Source organism: Monodon monoceros, unplaced genomic scaffold (genome assembly GCF_005190385.1).
Source record: "Monodon monoceros isolate NGI ecotype Baffin Bay Population unplaced genomic scaffold, NGI_Narwhal_1 Super_Scaffold_21, whole genome shotgun sequence".
In the NCBI taxonomy this organism is placed as follows: domain Eukaryota; kingdom Metazoa; phylum Chordata; class Mammalia; order Artiodactyla; family Monodontidae; genus Monodon; species Monodon monoceros.
The window spans coordinates 74009696-74029431 of record NW_021703778.1 but is presented as its reverse complement, the minus strand read 5'-3'; the positions used below and the strand labels follow the sequence as shown (position 1 = coordinate 74029431).

The 19736-nt window shown below is 34.9% G+C and overlaps 1 protein-coding gene across 4 annotated transcripts in view; it reads left to right on the top strand.

Moving 5' to 3' along the window:
• MYO9A (myosin IXA) overlaps positions 1 to 19736 on the top strand; it is a 271921-nt gene that overhangs the window by 246258 nt on the left and 5927 nt on the right. For all 4 annotated transcript variants that reach the window (XM_029236422.1, XM_029236423.1, XM_029236420.1 and 1 more), the window contains one exon: positions 17713 to 17915. In XM_029236422.1, coding sequence (XP_029092255.1) covers positions 17713 to 17915 — 203 coding nt within the window. The remainder of the gene's footprint in view (positions 1 to 17712; positions 17916 to 19736) is intronic.

The following is a 19736-nucleotide window of genomic DNA, read 5'->3' as shown; positions in this document are numbered from 1 at the left end:
TGTAGGGGTAAGCTATGCAACTGACAACACCAAAAGAAGCGAGAAATGCCCTTCCAGAAGTTAAGTATTAATAATTGGAAAGTTAAGAATCAGTTGAAATGTGGCAGCTTTGAAGAGCTCCAAAGGAAAAAGATATTCCAAGTGTGGACTTGATTCTAGCAAAGGGTCCTGTCATTTCCTTATGTTAGTGCATGCTGTCTAAGTCTACTGTTCACATTCAGGTGATTTGACATAATAAGAATCAGACCCAGAGAATGAAGATTTTCTGAGAATATAGAAGTGTCCTTAACTGTTTCTGGTACTGACCAGAAAGTATTTTTGTAGTATTAATCTTTTTTTTTTTTAAGATATAATTGACATATAACATTCTTAGTTTTAGGTATAGCACAACGATTTGATATATGTATATATTGTGAAGTGATTATCATAATAAGCTTAGCTAACATTCATCACCACATACAGTTAATAATTTTTTCTTGTAATAAGAACGTGTAGTGTTCTCTTTGATAACACCACAACAGAAGACCCTTGCTTTTTCTATTCCTCCGGAACCCTCTTTCAAAGATCATGATGGTAAGCAAGAGGCATTACTTGAAGATCCACATGCAGGAAACATGCAGCGCCAATGATGAGGAGGATTAGGCACAGGACCTCTTTGGGAGAGTAGGCAAAAGGAGAACAGTATTTGTGCTCTTTTTTGTGAATTGTGAAAGAAGCATCTCTTTTGAAACCTTGAAATCATCTCTGTCAGATGTGGACAAATGGGAAGAAAAGTTATGCAGGGAATTCTTGTAGATAGAATTCCATAGGAGTGGAAGAACTACAGTAATATCTGGCAAGGGGATGTGACGCTCTTCAAGAGGCCTGAAAATTAGGTTTGGGGGAATAAAAGGCAGAAGTTAGGAAGTAAGGAAATATAAGGATTCTGTGATCTTGGGCTGAGAGGATTATATGTGAGAGAAGAGAAGGTGAAGATTTACAAACAGCAGAGTGAGTGAGCCAGGTGGGTTGAGAGTTTAGAGAGTAAAAAGTACAGAATACTAGACAAGAATAAATGATGGTAGCTCCCTATGCAATTTTTGCTGCTAGATCTATCAGTTGTAGCCTAAAAATCGATTGTTAAGTATTTTCATTTCACTCTTTTATCTCCTTTTTTAAAAAATTCAGATTTGAAACTTAATACTAGCTCTTTTTGTATAATGATGTACTCAGTGCTTTTAAAGAAGCTGTTTTCTCACAGAACTTGAAAGATAAACTATTTTATATTTATCATTTTCAAATGACTGGAATTATTTCTTTCTCTTACAGTATATAATATCTTTTAAAATTAGGCATTTGATAAATCTAAGATCTTGTGTTTCTACATAAAAGACACATTTACATACTTGTTTCATGCTCATTGTGGAAAAATTTGAACAGTAGGGTAAAGTGCAAAAAGCAGGAAGAAAATCACAATTTTCTATTAATATTTTAGAATACTTATATTTCCCTTGAACTTTTTCCTTATGTATATGTAGTGAAGTTATGACAGTCCTATGGTATTCATAGTTTTATGTTTCTTTTATTATTATTTATTTATTTTTGCGGTACGTGGGCCTCTCACTGTTGTGGCCTCTCCCGTTGCGGAGCACAGGCTCTGGACGCGCAGGCTCAGTGGCCATGGCTCACGGGCCCAGCCACTTCGCAGCATGTGGGATCTTCCCAGACCAGGGCATGAACCCGTGTCCCCTGCATTGGCAGGCGGACTCTCAACCACTGTGCCACCAGGGAAGCCCTTTTTTTATTATTTTAGGAAGATTTTTGTAGAGTTAAAACATGAATTCAATTCAGTATTGTAAATCCATTTAATATTTTTAAACTTACAGTTTTACTAAATAAAAATGAGACTACCTTCCATCTATGTTTCTTCAGAGGTACTTCTCATTTTAGACTATACTTTAGACACATCTTTTTTTCCTTCCCATTCTCTTCTGCAGATGAGACCTGTCTTCCTAGCCCCACTTATTGATTCATTTTCATTTTTTCTCATTCATTTTTTCAACAAAAATGTAGTAGTTCTGTTGTGTTTTAGGCACTTGTGCTAGGTGCTGGAGGTATAGAAATGACAAGATCTCTTCTTTAGATAAATTAACAGTCTAGTAAGCAAAGGTATAAATAGTTGTAGTTCAGTTTACTAAATCTCATCTTGTCTGTTCAGAAAGCTGTAGGGAAGCATAGAGAGCTAGGTGACTTAATACCTGAGAACACTGAATAAACTTCAATGGCTAGAATGTAAGATTTCTTGGTAAGAATGAAGGAAGGGAAGAGTGATAAGATATAATGAATTAGCAAATAAGTTTTTGGGTTCTTAAATTCCAGGATTAGTAGTTTGGATTTGATCTTTTTAGGCCTTGAGAGGCCATCAAAGATTGTCTAAGAGTTTCCTCTTTTAAAAACACTGGACATAAAGTTTCACAGAGGAATTTTACCAACCCTTTAAAAACATAACAATACAATTTAATCTGTTCCAGAGCTGAGAGGGAAAAGGTCTTTTTTTATGAAAAGAGTGTAACATTGGTACTTTTTAACACCCTGCCCAAAAAAGAAAAACTAACAAAAATTTTACACGAAAGTATTAAAGGCAGCAGAGTACAGGATGGGCTCTGGACTAAACTTTTGTGTTTAAATCCTAGCACCAGATTACTAGTTATTGTGACATGGACAAGTCATTTAATCTCCATGCCTCAGTTTTCTCATGTATAAACTGGAGTTAATAGTACCAGACTCACAGGATTAAGTGAGTTTATACTTGTAAAGCCATAGAACAGGACTTGATACACTGAGATATATATATATTTACACACATATATATACACATATGTGTATATCAATAAAACACTTGATATATAAATTCAGAACTGCCTCATCTGTGAATATTAATCCCCAAATCCCAAGTTAAAATATTAGCAAGCATAGCTCAGTGGCCCATAAACATAAACTTTGACTAAGTGTGATTTAACCCAGGAATGCAAGAATGATTCGATTAGCATAATTCACCATGTTAATTGATCTGTAGGAAAAATATAATATTATCCTCATAGATATTTAAGGGGCATTTGATATAATTATACAGGTATTATTTTTTAAAATTCTTATTAAAATAGGGATATATCTATAATTCCTTAGCATGATAAAATATATCTGTATATCCCCCAAACCAGTATCTTGCTTAATGGAGAAACATTGGAAGCTTTCTAATTAAAACTGGGAAAAGGCAAGAATGTCCATTATCCTCACTGTTATTTGCCCTTCATCTGGAGGTACTATCTAATGCAATTAGGTAATAAAAAGGAATCAGAGGTATAAAACTTATAAGAAGTAGAATTATCACTATTTTCATTATGATTGTATATATGCAAAACTCAAGAAAATCAACTAAAAAATAATTTAAATTATAGGGTATCTGAGTACCATTGGTAACTTTGATATGTACTACCCATTGGATGATATTAATGGAAGAAAAATGCCCATTTTTATTAGCATGCACTCAAAACAGCAACATAAAATACCAAAGAATATACTTAAGAAGTGTAGAACAAGAAATGTGGAAGATTTATACAGAGAGAGTCTTAAACCCCAAGAATTACAAAAGAAGATTTGAACAAATAAATGCATTTGGAAAGGAAGACTGAATATATAAAGATGTCAGTTCTTCCTAAATTCATCTATTCATTTATTGTTCTGACACCCAGTAGGATGGAGAGAGGATCTGTTGAGACTCACCTAAACTTTCAGACTCATAAGACTACCGTGAGCTACACTTGGCATCAGAATCATGTAGAAGAATATGGGACAGGAAGCACAGCATGCCAGCAGACAACATAAGGTCTTCCTTTTATGCCAGAGTCGTTGTAGCGAGTCATGCTGCCACGCCACCATCAGGGTGTTAGCTATATCTTTAGTCTCTCAAGTCACAGCTCAAGTGCAAGGAAAAAGAGGTCCACATTTAGTGGTTGCAGATCTGTTCTGCCTTAGAAGTTTCATGCCTCCACAGGAGTCAGTATCTTTCATAAAATTCCAGACATGGTTTCCAGGGTCCCTGCAAGGGATATGTCTAATTACAGCAGACTCCACACTCAAAGAGTCTAAATATATAGGTTCCAACTAGATATTTATAATTTATCATTCCTTCTTCAGATGCCAATCAGGGTAATTTTTGCCAGAGACAATGTTGTCTAGTAACATCATTTACATGCTACCTTTATCAGGTTTCCAGGGTCCTGAGCTAGAACATGGACCAAAGATCAAATTCTCATAGACAAGGAAAGAGTTTTGTAACATTTTACCAACAGATGTGATGTCAATAAAAACAACAAAAGAATATTTGGGGGGACCTTGACAAGATGCTACTAAAATTGATAATAAGAAAATAAGGAAGCAGGAAAACTAAGAAAATCCTTAAAAAAGAAAAAGAAAGGATCATAAACATTAAAGTGAGTGACATTTCAGAGGTATACTATTCAATAAATGGTGAAGGAAGAAAGGATAGTCATGTGGAGAGAAAACAAGAAAAATTTTGATCTAAATTAATCAAAGACTAAAAATTTAAAAATAAAAGTGCTAGGAGTATAGTCATCTCTCAGTATCCACAGGGAATACTATGATAGGGGTTTCAGAACCCCCGCCCCCACAGATACCAAATTTCTAGGATGCTCAAGTTCATTATGTAAAATGGCAAGGGGCTTCCCTGGTGGCGCAGTGGTTAAGGATCCGCCTGCCAGTGCAGGGGACACAGGTTCAAGCCCTGATCTGGGAAGATCCCACATGCCGCGGAGCAACTAAGCCCATGCACCACAGCTATTGAGCCTGAGCTCTAGAGCCCATGAGCCACAGCTACTGAGCCCATGTGCCACAACTACCGAAGCCCACATGCCGAGAGCCTGTGCTCCACAACAAGAGAAGCCACTGCAATGAGAAGCCTGTGAACCACAACGAAGAGTAGCCCCCACTTGTTTCAACTAGAGAAAGCCCACGCAGCAATGAAGACCCAACACAGCCAAAAATAAACAAACAAAATAAAGTTCCTGTTTAAAAAAAAATGGAATAGTATTTGCATATAACCTACACACATCCTCCCATTATACTTTATTTTTTATTTGAAGTATAATTGATTTACAATATTCAAGTGTACAGTATACTGATTTGATATTTTTATACATTACAAAATGATCACCACAATAAGTCTGATTACCATCTCTCACCATAGAAAGTTATTACAATATTATTGGCTATATTCCCTATGCTGTATATTACATCCACATGACTTATTTACTTTATAACTGGAAGTTTGTACCTTTTAATCTCCCTCACCTATTTAACTCATCCCCCTAACCCCCTTCTCTTTGGCAACCACCAGTTTGTTCTTTGTATCTATTAATCTGTTTCTGTTTTGTTATGTTTGTTTGTTTGTTTAGATTCCACATATAAGTGAAATCATGCATTACTTGTCTTTCTGTGTTTGACGTATTTCACGTAGCATAATCTAGGTCCATCCATGTTGTTGCTAATGACAGGATTTCATTCTTTTTTTATGATTAATATTCCATTGTGTATGTATGTGTGTATACACATACATGCATACATATAATATATACTTCATCTTCTTTATCCAGTCATCTATCATTGAATACTTAGGTTGCTTTCATATGTGGGCTATTGTAAATAATGCTGCAGTGAACATAGGGGTGTGTATATCTTTTCAAATTAGTGTTTTTGTTTTATCTGGATAAATATCCAGGAGTGGAATTGTTAGATCATATGATAGTTCTATTTTTAATTTTTTGAGGATCCTTCATACAATCTTCCATGTACCAATTTACATTCCCACCAACAGTGCACAGGAGTTCCCTTTTCTCCACATCCTCACCAACACTTACCTGCTATCTTTTTGATAATAGCCATTCTGACAGGTGTGAGTTGATATCTCATTGTGGTTTTGATTTGCATTTCCTTGATGATAGTGATGTTGAACATCTTTTCATGTGTCTGTTGGCCATCTGTATGTTGTCTTTGGAAAAATGTCTATTGAGGTGCTCTGCTCATTTTTTAATTAGGTTGTTTGTCATTTTGAAGTTGAGTTGTATGAGTTCTTTGTATATTTTTGGATATTAACCCCTTGTTAGATATATCATTTGCAAATATCTTTTCCTGTTCAGTAGGCTGCCTTTTCATTTTGTTGATAACTTCCTTCACTGTGCAGAAGCTTTTTAGTTTGATGTAGTCCCATTTGTTTATTTTTGCTTTTTTTTCGCTTGACTAAGGAGACATAGCCAAAAAAATACTGCTAACACCAGTGTCAAAGAGCATACTGCCTGTGTTTTCTTCTAGGAGTTTTATGGTTTCAAGTCTTACATTTAAGTCTTTAATGCATTTTGTGTTTATTTTTGTATATGGTATGAGAAAGTAACCCAGTTTGATTCTTTTGCATGTAGCTGTTCAGTTGTCCCAACACCATTTGTTGAAGAAGCTGTCTTTTCCCCTTGTATATTCTTGCCTCCTTTGTTGTAGATTAATTAACCATATAAGCATGGGTTTATTTCTGGACACTCTGGTTTCTGTTCCAGTGATCTATGTGTCTGTTTTTGTTCCAGTACCATACTGTTTTGATTACTGTAGCTTTGCAGTATATTTTGAAATCAGGGCATGTGATACCTCTAGTTTTGTTGTTCTTTCTCAAGATTGGTTTGGCTATTTGGAGTCTTCTGTGTTTCCATACACATTTTGGAATTATTTGTTCTAGTTCTGTGAAAAATGCCATTGGTGTTTTGATAGAGATTACATTTAATCTGTAGATTGCCTTGGATAGTATTTGTGATTTTAACAGTATTAATTCTTCCAATCCATGAACATGGTATATCTTTCCATTTGTTTGTATCATCTTCAGTTTCTTTCATTGGTGTCTTTTAGTTTTCCAAGTACAGGTCTTTTATCTCCTTGGTTAGATTTATTCCTAGGTATTTTCTTCTTTTTGATGCAGTTGTAAATAGAATTGTTTTCTTAATTCCTCTTTCTGATAGTTCATTTTTAGTGTATAGAAACACATCAGATTTCTGTATATTAATTTTGTATCCTGAAACTTTAGTCAATTAATTTATTCTCATATTTTTTCAGTGGTATCTTTAGGATTTTTTTTATATGTATGGTATCATGTCATCTGCAAACAGTGACAGTTTTACTTCCTCCTTTGCAATTTGTATTCCTTTTATTTTTCTTGTCTGATTACTGTGGCTAGGACTTCCAATACTATGTTAAATAAAAGTGATGAGAGTGGGCATCTTTGTTTCTGATCTTAGAGGAAATGCTTTCAGCTTTTCACCATTGAGTGTGATGTTAGGTTTGTCATAAATGGCGTTTATTATGTTGAGGTTTGTTCTCTATACCCACTTTGTTGAGAGTTTTTATCATAAATGGATGTTGAATTTTGTCAAAGTTCTTTCTGCATCTGTTGAGATGATCATAATTTTTATTCTTCAGTTTGTTAATGTGGTGTATCACATTGATTGATTTGTGGGTGTTGAACCATCCTGCATCCCTGGGATAAATCCTACTTGATCATGGTATGATCCTTATAATGTATTGTTGAATTTGGTTTGCTAGTGTTTTGTTAAGGACTTCTATGTCTGTGTTCATCAGTGACATTGGCCTGTAATTATCTTTTTTTTGTGGTGTCTTTGGTTTTGACATCAGGGTGATGCTGACCTCATAGAAAGAGTTCAGAAGCATTTCTTCCTCTTCAGTTTTTGGGAATAGTTTGAGAAGGATAGGTGTCCTGCATACTTTAAATCATCCCTAGATTACTTACCATACCTAATTCAATGTAAATGTAAATAGTTGTTATGTAATGCTATGTAAATAGTTGTTAGTGCATGGTGGCAAATTCAAGTTTTGTTTTTTGGAATTTTAGGGAAATTTTTTTCAAATATTTTCATTCTGCAGTTGGTTGAATCCAAGAATGCAGAACCTGCAGATACAGAGGGATGTCTTACAGCTCAGGCAACCTAGCTTTGCAGAGCTGTTTACTGCCCTGTATCCTGCAGGCACAAAAGCATTCCACCTCTTCACCTTCACATTGCCAAAACATCCAAGAAGAAGTTTAATTCAGCTGTAAGGGCAGTTATGGAAGAGCCCAAGAGGCGATGAAGAAGGTTACCAGATACACCTTTCCTACAAAAGTTGAAACCAATACGTAACAGGAGGCAGAAAAGGATAAATCTTTAAGGAAAAAAATAGGAACAAAAGGGGAAAGGGGAGCAAAAGGAAAACAGACTGAAGTAGCTAATAAAGAAACTAAAAACACCTTAAGATAACAGAGAAACTGAAGCCAAGTGTGATTACATTAATATAATTTATCAAGTCAGTGGGCCCTGTATTGTACTTCTTGTACAATCCAGTAGAATTTTTTTAATCAATTTTTTAAATGTGACTTTTTTAGATCTCTAAAAACATGTGTTTTGGGTTTTCTTTTTCTCCTAGTATATATATTGAGATTATATACATTGAGATATAGTTGATATATAATATTGTGTAAATTTAAGGTGTACAATGTGATGATTATATATAAAATGAAATGATTACCACAGTAAGGTTACTTAACACATCCATTACTTCATATAGTTACTTATTTCTTTTTTTTTTTTTTGGTGGTAACAACATTTAAGATCTACTCTCTTAGCAACCTTTAAGCATATAATACAGCATTGTTAACTGCAGTCAGTGTGCTGTACATTACATCCCCAGAATTTATTCATCTTGTAACTGGAAATTTGTACCCTTTGACCACTATCACCCATTTCCCCCACACCCCGGCCCCTGGCAACCACCGATCTACTCTCTGTTTCTGAGTTCAGTTACAAATATGTTTTTTAACATATGTTTTTCTCCCATTTTGAAAGGGTGAAATCAGTGCTACTTTATTTTTCTTTACAAACTGAAAATAGTTAACTCTCCAAAAGCATAGTAATGTCTTAAATTGCTTCTTGATCTTGGCTCTCTGTCATAACTGTGTTATCTGTGATGTCTTTGGTAGTGGTAATCCAGTTTTTCCTAGTAACTTTGTTAATGAGAGGTTGGAAATTTAAATATTGTGTATATTAAATCGTGGATAAGTGGGACTTTAGACCTAACACTCATCAACATTTGAAAATAATTGTAGTTGAAATCTTGATTTTAGGAATAATTTGTCTATAGGGTTTAAGCTGGAAAGTCACTGGCATAACTGTTCAGAAAAGGATTACAATATGGCTTTATAGGTTTTTCAGTACTTATATTAACAATTGGGTACACATTGTTCATGAACTATGTGATCAATCAAAACCAATAAAATCCCTATTATGATAAAAAATATACTGTGATCTTGGAGTAGAGGAGGTATTTCTATTATATAAAACCATTAAAAGAAAAGTTCATAGGTTCATTGGCATAGTTATCAAGTATTAATGCATGACAGAAATGACCATAAGCAAGGCAAAAGGGAAGTAAGAAAATATTTACAACTCATATCACAAAGTCTGATTTTCCCTAGTTAATGAGGAGAAGCCCCTACAAATAAATAGGAGAAAGACCTAGTGAAAAATGAACAAAGGATACTACAAACCACTTCTCAAAGTGTTAACTGCTGACTCTTTCCAGGGAGTCCACAAGGTCAAATATTTTTATCATAATGTGAAGAAAATATTTGCCTTTTTTACTCTGTTGACCTTTGCAGTGATGGTAGAAAAACAATTATGGATAAAACCACTGAAAGAATATATAGTGAATGTTGCTATAAAAAAAGAAATCCCATTTAAAGAAACTAAATTATGCTTACTATGGAAAAGTATGGAGAATAAAGGATATTATTCCACTCAGGAAATACCTTTATATATTTGCAGATTTTAAAAGAACCTATGGTATACCAGTTTATGTCCAGTTTTTAACACAGTATTAGCATTTTCCCATGTTTCTAAAAGCTCTATGTAATTAACTTTAAAATTTACTTTCTCTGACCTTGTAAGAGAACTCTGGGCTGTAGGGGTTCCAGCTTTTCCTTAATCTTTATTTAATGCTATCTTAAGAGAGATCAGACCTGTGGAGTTTGATTTTCTTCAGCTCTGTTAAGTAATTCTTAGCTAACCCGTAGTGAAGTACTTTAGGCGGCCAGGTGATGGTATGAATGCCGAACAAAGGCAGCTCTTTTATTGAATACTGGGAAGTGAATACTAGGAGTAAGCTCAGATTTTTCCAGCTCCCTGAGGCTTTTATATCACATTAAGTTTTAGTTGTTCATTTGGCTTCATTAAAATCGTCACAATGATATGTAATGAGAAGCTGTCTTGGAATTTATAACGTAATTCTGACCAGTCATAATGGACTTTAACACTGTGTTGATTCCAAACCCTGTTCTCTGCGTCCATTCCATAATGCTATCTTTTCCGTAGTTATCCTCTATTAAATTTGCAGACTGACCTTTTGTTTTGAGGGCCTTTTTCTTAACATATTCTTTACTTCTTGCCCTCAGAACTAAAAGTGGAATAGCAGTCTTTTCATCCTCCTACTATTCATCCTGTTGCATGTTTTAGAGGGCGTGAGCTTGGAAGAGTCAGTCTGAATGCCCTTAGAACTACCTTCTACTTTCACCTTACCATTTGGGCTAGCTCAGCAGTTTCTGTTTCTGAGACAGCATGTCTTCCTTTCTTCTTCCCAAAATCAACTCAGAAATCTGTCAGTTTATTGTCCCATTCTATTCAAAAGATAGTAGTATATTTGCATAAATAGTTAACTTTGAAGAGGAGCTCTTACTTGTTGAGAAATACATACAACACATTAAAAAAAAAAAGCACAGAAACATACATCTGCATCTTAATGAATTATGAAGTAAACATCCACATACCAACCTCAGGTCAAGAAATAGAACATTGCCAGCACCCCCAGAAGCTCTTCTCTTTCTCTTTCCAGTCGCAATCCTTTCTCTCCCCCAAAGGTAAGCAATAACTTGAGTTACTCTGTTTTCTTTGTTGTTTTCCCACTAAAGTATGTATCCCTGAGCACTATAGTTTTGTTTTGTCTGTTTTTGAGTTTTATATAAATGGAATCATATAATAGGTATTATTTTATATCTGACTTATTTCACTCAACCTTATGTGTGTAAGACTTATCCATATTATTGTGTTTCATTGTAGCTCATATATGTCACTGTATAGTATTCCAGTCTATATGTATACCACAGTTTATCCATTCTAGTATTGATGGACATTTGGCTTGTGTTTGGGGGAATTATGAATAATGTTGCTATGAACATTCTGTTACCTATAGTTTGGATGGACACATGGATGTATTTTTGTGGGGGTTATATAGGAGTGGAATTACTGAGTCACAGGATATATATATCTTCAACCTGAGTACATAATGCCAAACTTTTTTTCCAAAATGGTTGTACTTTACTAGCAGTGTATGAGAGTTTCCAATTGCTCCACTTCCTCCCCAGCACTTACATTGCCAGATTCTTTAATTTTAACCATTTTAGTGGATGTATCATTGGGGCCTTATTTTAAATTTCTGTGTTGTGACTCTAATGTGCTTAAGCACCTTTTTGTAAGTATGTTGGCAGTTTGGATATGCTCTTTTGTGAAGGACCTGTTCAGAACTCTTACCCATTTTTCTAATTGGGTTGTCTGTCTTTCTCTGATCTGTAGGAGTTCTTTATGAATTCTGGATACATACACTTTATTGGTTACTTCTGTTGAAGCTTTCTTCTTCCACTCTTAAAGGTGTCTTTTGATGAACAGGATGTTCTTAATTGTAATGTAGGCTACCTTACCAGTCGTTTCCTTTAGACTAGTAGTTTTAGGGTCATGTTTAAGAAGTTTTTTACTACCTGAAGTTATAAAGATAATCTTTATTATCTTCTAAAAGCTTTATTGTTTTGCCTTTCATATTTAGATATATAATCCACCTGGAAAAAATTTTTGTATGTGGTATAGTGTAGGGAGTGGTCTTTATGTTTCCACATGGGTATCCAGTTTTTCCAGCACTGTTTATTTAAAAAAGCATCCTTTCCATACTGCTCTGAAGTTCCCCTTTTGTGATCAATCAAGAGTCTATATATGTGTGGCTCTCTTTCTAGGCTCTCTATTTTGACTTTGTACCAACACCACTATTTTAATTACTATAGCTTTCTAAAAATATCTGCTAGAACAAGTCATCCTACCTCCTTCTTCAATAGCATTTTGACTCTTCTTGGCTCTGTATACAGTATTGCCATATACATTATAGAATCAGCTTCACAAAAATTGTCTTGGGATTTTTATTGAGATTGCATTGAATTTAGAGATCACTTTAGGGAGAATTGATATTTTTACAATATTGATTGTTCCCATCCGTGAACATGATATATCTCTCCATTCATGTAGATCATTAGTTCCTCTCAAAATTGTTTTATAGTTTTGTATATAGATATCTTACACATCTTTTGAATTGTTACTAGGATTTTAATAATTTTAATTCAATTATAAATGTTATTTAAAATTTTTTGTATTATCTTTTAGTTTTTAGTTTTGTATTCTCTTTTAGTTTTCTCTTTTTTGCTTGTTAAATAAAAATACAATTGATTTTGGTATTTTTCCACTTATTCTAACAATTTTTCTGTGCATTCCTTTGGATTTCCTCCCTCTACAGTCATACTGTTCATGAATAATGATAGTTTCATTTGTTCTTTCATAATCCTTCTGCCTTTTAATTCTTTTTCTTACGCTAGCTAGAACCTTCAATGCTATGTTGAAAGGAAGTGGTGATAGGGATCATTCTTGGCATGTTCCCAGTCTCAAAGGGAAAGCTTTCAGCCTTTTACCACTAAGTATGATGTTTGCTATAGAATTTTTATAGATGCTTGATGATATTAAATATGTTCCCTTCTATTCCTGGTTTTCTAAGAGTTGTAATTGTGATTTAATATTGAATTTTATGAAATTCCTTTACTGCATGTATTGAGGTGTGCATGAGACTTTTTAATTTTATTGTTATGACATTTTACAATGAGTGAATTTCTGAATGTTAAATCATTATACTAGTGCAATAAATCCAACTTAGTCATGATGTAATTCTCCTTATATATTGCTTGATTTGATTTATAGTATGTTGTTTAGAATTTTACACCCCTGTTTATGACTAAAATTGTCCTATAATAGACTTTCCTTTTAATGTCCTTATGTTTTGGTATCGAGCTTATGCTGGCCTCTAAGAATGAGTTGGAGAGTAGCCCTTATTTTTAATTCTGTGGAAGAATTTGTGTGTTATCTCTTCTTGTTTACTAGTGAAATCATGTAGACTTCCAGTTTTCTCTTTGTAAAGTTTTTATTTATAGATTCAATTTATAAGATTAATCTTATTTTTTGACAGTATTAATTACTTGGATTTTTGTAGAAATTTCTCCACTTTGTATAAAATTTCAGATTTATTGACACAAAGTTGTTCATAGTAGCCTCTTATCCTTTTCATGTCTACCAGATTTTTAGTGATGTCCCGTTTTCATTCCTGCCTTTGGTTATTTGTAAATTCTTTTTCTCTTACCAATTTTGCCAGAGTTTAAAATCTTTTATTAGTCTTTTCAAAGAGCTACATTTTGGCTTTGGTCCTCTTTTTTCTAATGTTTATTTACTGTTTATTTTCCTTTTTCTCCTTGAGTTTATTTTGTTGTTCTCTATCTAGTTTCCTGAAATAGATACCTCTTTAATTTTTAACTTTTCTTTTTTTCTAATATATGCATATAAGGCTATAACTTTAATATAGGCAGAGTTAAACTGTATCCCATAGATTTTGATATTACTGTTCAAAGAATTTTAAAATTTTCATTGTGATTTCTTCTTTCGCTGGGCTATGGGTGTTTTAGAAGTCTTATTTTTTTTTTATTCAACTATATTTGATTTACAATGTTGTGTTAATTTCTGCTGTACAGCAGAGTGACTCATTTATACATATATATACATTCTTTTCATATTCTTTTCCATTATGGTTTATACAGGATATTGAATATAGTTCCCTGTGCTATACAGTAGGACCTTGTTGTTTATCCATTCTATATATAATATTGATAGTTTGCATCTGCTAATCCAAAACTCCCAATCCATCTCTCCCTTACCTCCTTCCACCTTGGCAACCACAAGTCTGTTCTCTATGTTTGTGAGTCTGTTTCTGTTTCGTAGATAAGTTCATTTGTGTCATATTTTAGATTCCACATATAAGTGATATCATATGGTATTTGTCTTTCTCTTTCTGACTTACTTGACTTAGTATGATAATCTCTAGGTCCATCCATGCTGCTGCAAATGGCATTATTTCATATATGTACCATATCTTCTTTATTCATAGAAGTCTATTTCTTAAATTCTGCATACATAGGGATTTTTAGTTTTCTCTTTGTAACTGCACTATCAGAAAACTTATTTTAAATTAATTTAAAGGTCAGATAAATGATTTGAACCCTTGGAAATGTATTGTCTTGCTGTATGTGCTTTAAAGTAATGAATATTCTGTAGTTAGATCATGAATTCTATGTATGTCTATTATATCACTTATGTTTATTAAGTTGTTCAGTTCTGTGACTTTACTGATTGGTGTGTACACACTTGTTTTCTCTGTGCTGACATGGTAAGTCTTTTACGCCAACCTTTTTACTTTCAGCCTTTCTGAATTCTGAATGTTTTATATGCATGCTTTGTAAACTTAATATAGTTGGGTTTTCTTTTTTTAATACAGTCTGATAATCTTCAGATTTTAACTAGAGCATTTAATCTACTTAATTTAATGTAATCACTGATATATTTGGATTTAAATCTACTATTTTATTTTGTGCTTTTAATTTTTCTTACCTGACATATGTTTCTTTTCTTTCTTTCCTTTTTTGGTTCATTCTTGCCTTTTTCTTTTGGCTACTTTCTATTATTCCATTTTTTTCCTTTGTTAGTTTTGAAGTTTTATACTTTTTTACTCTTCCTTTAGTCGTCAACCTAAAGATTACAACATAAATTTGTGGTTTATCACAGTCTGTTAATTGGTACTTTTATTTTTTTCCCAGATAATGCAAGGACTTTAACATGCTTTAGCTATTATATGATGTAGTTGATGTTGTTGTTATGTTTTTAATTACCTGTGTATTTTAAATTCAACACATTATTCTTATGTTTTATGCAAATTATTTTAGACTTACATATTTACCGTTTTCATTGCTCTTCATTTCTTCCTGCCTGACTCTTCTTCTTGGGTCATTTTCTGTCTGCCCTTCCTTTAGTGCAGATCTACTGGTGACAGATTTCCTGTCTTAGTATGTCTGAAAATGTCTTTATTTCAACTTCATTCTTGAAGTTTGTTTTTGTGATGTATAGAATTCTAGATTGGCAGTTACTTTTTCCTTTCCTCTTTTGAAAATACCATTTATTGTTTTCTGACTTACATTGTTTCTGTTGAAAAGTAAGCTTTGAACCAAATAGTTGCTTCTTTGTGGCAGGTACTTTTTTTTTTGACTGCTTTTACGATTTTCTCTTGCCTTTAATTTTTAGCAGCTATCTCTAGGTATGGACTTCTTTTTATTTATCTTTCCTAGAGGTCAAAGGCTTTCTTTAGTCAGTAGGTTGATATCTTTAATTAGTTTTGAAAAATGTTCTGCCATTATCTTTTTGTTATTTCTTCTACAGGATCTCTCTTCTCTCCTGGTAATCTTTTTGTATATGGTAGATCTTTTTATTGTGTACTTCTATCAACTTTTCTGAATTTTTCTAGAAAATTTTTTGTTTTGTTTTGTTTTCTCTGCTTGATTCTTTGTATTTTCTTCTGACCTAACTTCTGGTCCACTAATTCAACTGTGTCTTTCTATCTCTTTCTTTCAGCATGGCTATTTTAAGTCTGTTCTGAGAGCAACAATATCTGGTGTCATTGAAGGTTTCTGTTGTTTTTATTGGTTTTCATTTACATTGTCTTGTCTCCTTTTGTGCTTGGTTGCCTTTTGTTGTGTGTGAGACATAGTATTTTTAAAAATTATTTGTAAAAATATTTTGAAACCTGAGATGATGTTACGTTCCTCCAGATAGTGTTTTCATTTCTTCTGCCATGTCCTAGGGTACTAGCAAACTGGGGTTACTTTAATCCAATTTTAGGGATTACAATTTTCTGAACCATTCATATGACTTGAAGCTAGGCTTCAGTATCTGCAAGGACCGTAATAATTTCAATTTACACTTATATCTAGGATGCAAACCTTAGGGGTCCCAGCATCAGGCATGGATGGGAATGGAACCCACCGCAGCCCACACCCTTCCCTGGGTCTGGACTATTATTCTTTACCCCAGAGGTTGGCAAACTTTAAAGGACCAGAGAGTAAATACTTGAGGCGTTGTGGACCATACAATCTCTTGCAACCATCAGTGCTACCATTATTCTGCAGAAGAGCCATAGACAGTGCGTGAATTAATGAGCATGAAGGCATTTCAGTAAAGCTTTATTTACAAAATCAGGCACAAGGACAGATTTGGCCCAGGGGCCATAATTTGCTGACTCCTGCTGTAGTCTGTCAAAACTCTGCTCAGACTCTCATCCACCTCTTCTTAAATTTAAATTAGCCCTGAATGCTGGGCTAGCCTCATCTTGGTCTACCTTGTTAGCTCTCTGGTACCTTCAAGAATATGTTGGGTTTTTTATGTTTGGTCCAGTTGTTCTCAGCAGGAGGTTTAATTTTAAATACCTAGTCTGCCATTATCAAAAGTGAAAGTTCTGTGCAAGGTAACCAGTTAAAACAATGAGATTTTTTTCCCCCTCTGATCTCAAGAAAGAAGTTTCTTGAGTTGTTCTTAGAGAATATCTCTCACTAACACCCTGTAATATATAAATGACTTTTTTAAAAAAATAAAACTGAGTTTTAGGACCTGTTTCTGTAGTCTTCCTAGAGAGACTGTATATTCCAAGGTTAAAGTTATAGAGCAGTGTTGTCCATCAGAACTTTCTTCATTGATGGAAATGTTCTAAATCTGCACTGTTTAATATGGTAGTCACTAGCCACCTGTGGCTGTTGAGCTTTTGAAATCTGGCTAGTGTGAACGCAGAACTAAATTTTTACTTCTATTTAATTTTTAAAAAAATTTTATCAGAGTATAGTTGATTTACAATACTGTGTTAGTTTCAGGTGTACAGCAAAGTGAATCAGTTATACATGTACATGTATCCACTTTTTTAGATTCTTTTCCCATGCAGGCCATTAAGGAGTATTGAGTAGAGTTCCCTGTGCTATACAGGAGGTCCTTATTAGTTATCTATTTTACATATAGTAGTGTCAATCCTAATCTCCCAATTTATCCCTCCCCCCCATACCCCCCATTTTATTTTAATTAATTAATTTAAATAGCCATGTGTGGATATTTAGTTTGGAGGGGATGCAGCTTAGATTAAAAGAAGAATCTTGTCTCGGTACACAGTGTGTTCTTATACTCCCACCCACCAATGTACCCATTTTCCAGTGCTCTTGCAAGAAAATGCTTAACCTAAATGTGTTCGATGGATGGTATCTCACTAAATATCTTAGGTCTCACAGAATGTTTCTGCTTATTCCTGCCATTCACCAGGTGTGATGGAAGTAGTACACTTGTTATCCTAACTGGGCCAAGTAAAACTGATCAGTCATTCAGTTTACCTTTTAACATGTATTTTTCTTTGCAGGGGAAGGGGCGTCTTCGTCGAGGAAACTATCCATGCCCGTCGTCTCCTGTTGTAGTTCGGTTGCCCTCCATGTCTGATGTCCCAGAAGAGACCTTGACTAGTGAGGCAGCGCTGGAGGCTGACATCACAGAACAGCAGCAAGCAGCGATGCAGCAGGAGGAGAGAGTCCTGACTGAGCAGATTGAGAACCTGCAGAAAGAAAAGTGAGTTTCCAGGGGGAAAGGGAGCAACTAGTTATCTGTTTTCATTTCCTTCCTTCTGTCCTTTTTTTATTCTTCCTTATTGGGAGTCAAGCACTAGGTTAGGTGATATAGGGGATGTGGAGATGACAAAGACATGTTGCCTGTACTCAGGTAGCAATGTGAAAGTTGTCACTTCAAGGAAGATTGCTCTGTGAGCTGGGAGACCAAACTGAAGCTGCTACAGTGATGATTCTGGAGATGTTGACTGGGACAGGGTGTGTCAGTCTTAGCCAAGATCCCTAACAGGTCACCAGCCTTGGTGAACAGATTTGTCTTAAAAAGAAGGAATAAGGATTCCCAGGCTAAGATTATTCAGAACTCCATAAAGGAAGGTTATTATCTGAAGATCAGTATAGCCATGGGGCCAGCACCTGGCTGGTCAGGGTAAGGCAGCAACTCTAGTGGGTGCTGGGATACTAGGTAGGTAAATCGGTTGCAATTTAGGCGACACATAAGCCACTCTGTGACCTCTACCATCACTGGAGCAGGAGTGGGTATCCCTATATCTTGGGGATAATGTGAACATCCCGTGGTTCTCCCTGAAGGTACTGTGTAGTGGTTTGGGTTGACAATGGTGACTCTTAGGTTTTAAGGGGATTTTTGTTCCTGATTTCCCAGGATCCCAGAATCCTAGGTCTGAGAGCTTGATTCATGAGAGGTTATGAGTCTGTTAAAGTACTTTTTTGCCTGTCAGGATTGAATCTAGAATTTGGGCAAGCTAAAAAAGGCAGCTAGGGCTCAGGTGTGCTGAACATGGTAAGGCAAAATTGGTCTACTTTGACCAGGGGCTAGCTATTTGATATAAAAATGATCTGAAAAGAGGACCTAATTCAGCTTTGATGAAAATGGCATTGGAAGTATTGAAGGGTGAATAGGAATTTGCTAGGAAGGTGAAAAGTCTTTCCAGAGAAAGGAAAACGTATGAGCCTAGTCTTAGAGGTATGAATGCACACTGCTTATGACAGTTGTAAATGCAGTAATGAGTTGCTGGTGAGACTGTCCTTGAAAAGATTGTCCATGAATCTCAAGCTAGATGTTGGAGGTATTAAAGGATGAATAATTTAAAGCTAGGTAGAGTGGAAGAGAAGCTACAAGGGCTCTGAAAGGGAGGAGACTCGATGAAAAACGGAGTTACAGTTGGAAGGATAAGGAGATTGTGGACAGAGTGGAGGATTGGATTGACAAACTCTAGGATCTGCCCATTGGAGAAAATTGCCTATATAAAGTGGAGGAGAGGTTGTTAGGAGTTGCAGACGTAAAGGAACTTTGGTTTTAGAGTATTAATGTGAGCTTTCACAAAGATGTGGATTGAAATAGATCAGGGTGGTGTCAGGCAGTAGTGAGAAAGCGAGATTAGGAGCCAAGTACCAAAGACGTCAGGGAATGAGGGGGCATGACTGAGAGGTAGTTGGGTGACTGCTGAGGAGGAGTAGAGAATACTCTTATGTGGAGATGGCAAAGGCTTCAAAGGACAGAAAAGGTCAGTCAGTGTTTTATTTCATCTAGGAGACCTAGAGGTCTCTCCTTGGTCAAGGTAGAGAATATAGTCTGTAACCAGCGAATAAAATTTTGTAGAAAATAGTTTAAGTGCTGGAAGGAATCCTAGAGACTATCTAGTTTAATCTCTTTGTTTTGTGGATGAGAAAGTTGAGGTCCAGAGAGAGGAAAGTACTTTCCTGATATATTATGAATGAGTTTAGAGTGAGTTTAGAATCATCTCCTGATTACCAGCCCAGAGTTCATTTTACCAGAAGGTCTCGTAGCTTCAGCATCTTTCTCTAC